The 5,133-nt window shown below is 48.7% G+C and overlaps 1 protein-coding gene across 1 annotated transcript; it reads left to right on the forward strand.

Annotated features, from left to right (window-relative positions):
* The first annotated feature begins 3,101 nt into the window (after positions 1–3,101).
* Positions 3,102–4,559, forward strand: LOC135810480 (uncharacterized). The gene has a single exon (XM_065323969.1). It carries the CDS (start codon positions 3,102–3,104, stop codon positions 4,557–4,559), a length of 1,458 nt encoding a protein of 485 aa, XP_065180041.1.
* The last annotated feature ends 574 nt before the right edge of the window (positions 4,560–5,133 follow it).

Genomic DNA, 5,133 nt, shown 5'->3' on the forward strand with positions numbered 1-5,133 from the left:
ACAGCATGCTGTTTCGTTCTTTGTGAACTCCTCAGCGCAGCACAGAGAAAATGAGGCCGAACCTGATAGCAATGAAATAAAATTTCCAAAGCCAGATTTACATGTAAATCAGGCCCGAACTGACAAGTCGGTGAGCTCTGCGTAATGCAAACAGCAAAGGCACTACCCCACATGTACATGTACATGTATATACTAATAGTGCTCTCCAGGCACAAACATCACCAGGGATACAAACTTACAGAGACGCTCCGTTTCCAGCGCGACAAACACCTCGTGAACACCAGATTGCAGCGCGAGTCAGTGCCGCTCACGATGCTGCACAAACGCTGGGGATCGTTGGCCATTCACAACGTTGTTGCCTGCAAACCATCTAATTCGCAAGCCCGCGCAGGGGACAACAATGTGAAGAAGAGGTTGGTGCGACTTCGGCGATACTTGGGGAATGGTGCACACGAGAAGTTCATCGAACTTTCCACTCGGCAAACCTGCAAGAAAGCACCACTCCCTGCTCACTACACAGTGTTTCGGGGAATTCACCCCTTATCAGTTGTGCTTGAGTAGGCTGAGGAAGATTGTGCCTGAAGTCGTGAAGAGTACCATAGTTAGCAAGCATATTAAAACACACACAAACACACACACACACACACACACACACACACACACACACACACAGAGAAGCCACTGCCACGGAAAATCTGGTGATAGATAAGATGGTCGGTGATGACTCTGTTTGCTCACTTGCTGATATCATTATTGCCACTGTGACCAGGCAAGCACAGCGGGTTGGTCAAAGAGCGGTTTTTCCAGCCGTGCTGCTACCCACAGTCAATTGGGAACTTGTGGCCAGGCACAAGGAGTACTGTACATGGATGCGGCTAATGGTAACGGGGTTTCTCGGCACTTGTGCCAGTGGTTGTGAGACTTATCCACTCACCCCACCGTTAGGCACTGCATCTGCCGCTGGGGTTTACCGGGTGCTAGCGGCCGTCGTGAGTTCCCTTCGGGAACGGACACGATAATGTAGGCGCTGCATCTGCCGCCGCTAGGGTTTACCGGGTGTTAGCGGCCGTCGTGAGTTCCCTTCGGGAACGGACACGATAATGTACTTACTTTACTGTGCCAATTAATATTTGGATCTCCTAGTACGTCATGTAGGTTTGTGTTCACAAGAGTCATACAATGTGTACATGCATGTACATTATGATGTCATAATGTTTATGTTCCAAAACTACCCGCGGCTATGGGACTATAATTGCCCCAAGTTGATGTCGGCAAACGCACACACAGGGTACGATGTGCGTGCACATTATATAGTACCGGTACATGTACAGTGTACGTGTATATCGGTGGCATTTTTGGAGGTCTCAAGACGTAATAATGATGTTTCCAACTTACTTCCCGATTATGCTCGCTGTGACCGTCACCCAGCGTGATAGGTCGTGGAATCATCAAGCCTAGATTCAAGGCCAGTAAAGAATACTACGGACGCATACCTTTTAATGCCGACCAAACGCACACGAATATCAGGCGACTCTGATTTTACGGTTTGGCTTTCCCAACGCCACGCTGAATATGTCAGAGCAGTGATTCTAACATATTTCCGATACCTTAGTCCTTTTACTAGTTTTAGTTTGCCGGCGACACAGCTTTTGCACCATGCATTGCATACCAGTGTAATGATACCGACGAAGCGGCGCCGATGCCACGCAAAAGCCACAGCAGACACGCAGCTGTGAGCACGGGAGCGTGGAAGCCCTGGAATTCCGCCTCACATTAACCGCTACTGATCTGCTGAGCTAGCTCTGGCACAACTGGCGGGCATCTCGACGATCCCGCGCAGCTCGGAGCCGCCCTGCATGGGGTAGACCGCGATGTGTGGCCGTCCTGCATTCCTAGCGTCGTTGCACGGGACCGACTGCAGCAAAACAGTGGAGTCAGCACAACTGTTACTCACCACCTGCATACTATCTTAGATACTACGATAGTCATGATTGATGGCAGCAACCCCTGCCGGTACAGTACTAGTACTGGTACTGACTGTGGCAGGACACGGGTGTACAGAAGAAGGGTGCATGCCCTGTAGGTTTTGCACTGTGTGAAACAATGAAGAAGGCTGCGCTAAAACCGTGCATGGCTGTCTGGAGTGTGGGGATTCCTGGTGTTGACTGTTGGACAGCCCCCATACGAATGCATTACCATGAATGCATTACGGCTGGCACAGGCTTTACGCGTGTGTATGTCACTATTGTCATCCGTGTCACACTGTCACACACACATCACAACACAGCGCAGACATTACTATTACTTTAGTATTAGACATGCTAGCGTGTAGCTCTATCTGGACGTACGGACACACTGTGTTGCGAACAGTGCTGCTGACTACAACCGTACACTGGTTGCAACGTTGGCAGAGTCCCGGTCTTGCGACCACCACCATGCGGTTCAGATGTTCGCAAGACCGCGGAAATCTGCTATTAAACCGGTTAATGCAATAATGGATGTCCTCCACCTAAGCCCCCTGTAACCTATCCAACAACACAGTGTACAGCGCCTCTTCACCTTCGAAGCTTCACTGACAGTGACACATACATGTACATGTACATGTAGGCTACGGTACTGTCGGGCGCCCAAGAACGGACCGCCGAAGAACGGCCAGGCTAGAATTTCACCAATTTTTAAGAACGGTCTAGGCTGGATTTTTTTGCCGATACAGTGTACATGTAAGAACGGAAACCGTAATGTACACTATAATGTACATGTACACTCAGACGTATAACTCTGCATAAATGTACATGTAAGACTGTACCATCCAATAAGAACGAAACGGCTGTGTTCGCTAAAAATAAGAACGGGCTAGGCTAGAACTCTGACCCCCCCTAGGCATCGGCGGCTAATGAGAGGTTATGCGAATGACGTCACGAGGAGCGCCAAGGCGGCTGCGAGTGGCGGGGGTGGCAAAATGAAGTCGTTTCTGCTTGAACTATTTTTTACTAGTCTTTGAGAGGAAAAGTAAAATTTGTTGTTGGTTGTCGACATATCGTTCCTCACTTTTATTTTGATTTCCGCTGGTGTCTCGCTTGCTGAAGTTTTTAGCCTTCAACATGCCGAAGAGTTGTGCAGCCGTCGGATGTAGCAATCGTGCAGATCCTGGAACGGCTGTGAAGTTTTACAAGTTTCCTGTAGCGGACGAGCGGCGCAAACTATGGGTTGCGGCTATGAGACGAGAGAATTGGAAGCCAACTGACAGTAGCAGGATCTGTTCAGACCATTTCGTAGGCGCAGAGAAGAGCAACGATCCACTATCTCCCGCTTACGTTCCGAAACTTTTTGAACATGTCAGGACTCCTGTAAAGCGTAAAGCGGAGAGGGATTTGGTGGCATATGAACGCCGAGCGAAGCGGAAGCTGACGTTCGAGGAGAGCAAGACGCAGACACCAGTGAAAGTGGACGCCTCCGGGAATGACTTCACAGAGGCAATGGCAGATTTGCCTGGTGCCTATGGTGCAGAGGTAGAGTCTGATCCTGTAGCAGTCTCCAGTGTCTCATCGCAGACTGACATGGATATGGAGCACTTGACGCGGCTGGAGGAGACAAACAACTGTTTGGTCCTGGAAAGCAAACGGATGCCACACGCTCCAGGACAAGGTGACACCTTGTCAATCGAGTCGTTTGAGAAAGACAACGCGAAGGTGCTCTTCTACACTGGTTTGCAGTCTTTTGGGACCATGATGGGCATATTTGAACACGTGAGGAAGAGAGTTCCACAGCACCACCGCCACACGCTCTCTCTCTTCCAGCAGTTCTTGATTGTTCTCATGAAGCTTCGGCTGAATTGTCGGGACCAAGACTTGGCGTACAGATTCGGCATTCACCAGTCGACCGTGTGCCGGATTTTCCAGCGCTGGATCCGGGTGATGCATGTGATGCTGGGACCACTTGTCAAATGGCCGGAAAGGGATGAACTACGCAAAACTCTGCCACTTGAATTTCGTAAGCATTTCCCGGGCTGTGCTGTCATTATTGACTGCTTTGAAGTTTTTTGTGAACGAACTTCTGATCTGATGGCAAGAGCTCAAACATACTCTCACTATAAAAGCCATAACACTGCAAAGTTTTTGATTGGCGTAGCGCCACAAGGTGTCATTACATTTATTTCGCATGCATGGGGCGGGAGAGCCTCAGACAAGTTCATCACAGAGCACTGCGGTCTGCTTAGTCACCTAAATCCGGGTGACCAGGTGCTGGCTGACCGTGGTTTCACTGTTGAAGACAGCGTTGGCATGTTCTGCGCAGAGTTGGTGATGCCCCCATTTACGAAGGGGAAGAAGCAACTCTCCAGGCTGAAATTGGACAGTGCTCGACAAGTGTCACGCGTCCGTATCCATGTGGAGCGAGTGATTGGAATGCTTCGCCAGAAATACACGATCCTCTCTGGCACTTTGCCCATTGCTTTCCTCATGCATGACGATAAAGCTACATCATGTGCATTCATTGACAAGGTTGTCACCGTCTGCTGTGCTCTGTGCAACTGTTGTGAGTCCGTCGTACCTTTCGAGTAAATTACATCATGCCGCTTTGTCAGCTGTAATGATTGCTATATTATTATTATATTATTATTCAAATTTATTATTAACCCCTTGTGCTTTTTGGACTGTCTGGATATACCGGCAATTATATTTCTGTTTTACCTATTCTGCAGTTGCATGCGCATGTGTTCACCTCATTGACCTCGCTTGTTTCTAGTTTTTTTTTGTCTGGCTAGCCAAGCTTGCTTGGTCATGGCAATGCCAACAGACTTACAATAATAGTAATAATAATGGCTTCTATCATCACTCACGACATGCCTCCGTTTCTTGTTGCATCAATATAATGACTCGTGGTCCAAATAGGGACAACACAATATAATAATTATGAATAGCCCTGAAACCCAACTTAGGGTGCTGGGTAGTGTGCGATGTACCATCAGATGTAGTATGCCCAGCACCAAAGAACAACTCAACTTATGCCAACATCACCCGGAAGAGACGTAAAGAGCGAAGTGTTTGATGTGTAATGATGGAGTTCCTCTGCTCACATGCATAAGCAGTGAGTGGTCTTCACGCATGTCCTGCGACCCACAAATACGAATCAGCA

This window comes from Sycon ciliatum, chromosome 2, assembly GCF_964019385.1.
Source record: "Sycon ciliatum chromosome 2, ocSycCili1.1, whole genome shotgun sequence".
In the NCBI taxonomy this organism is placed as follows: Eukaryota; Metazoa; Porifera; class Calcarea; order Leucosolenida; family Sycettidae; genus Sycon; species Sycon ciliatum.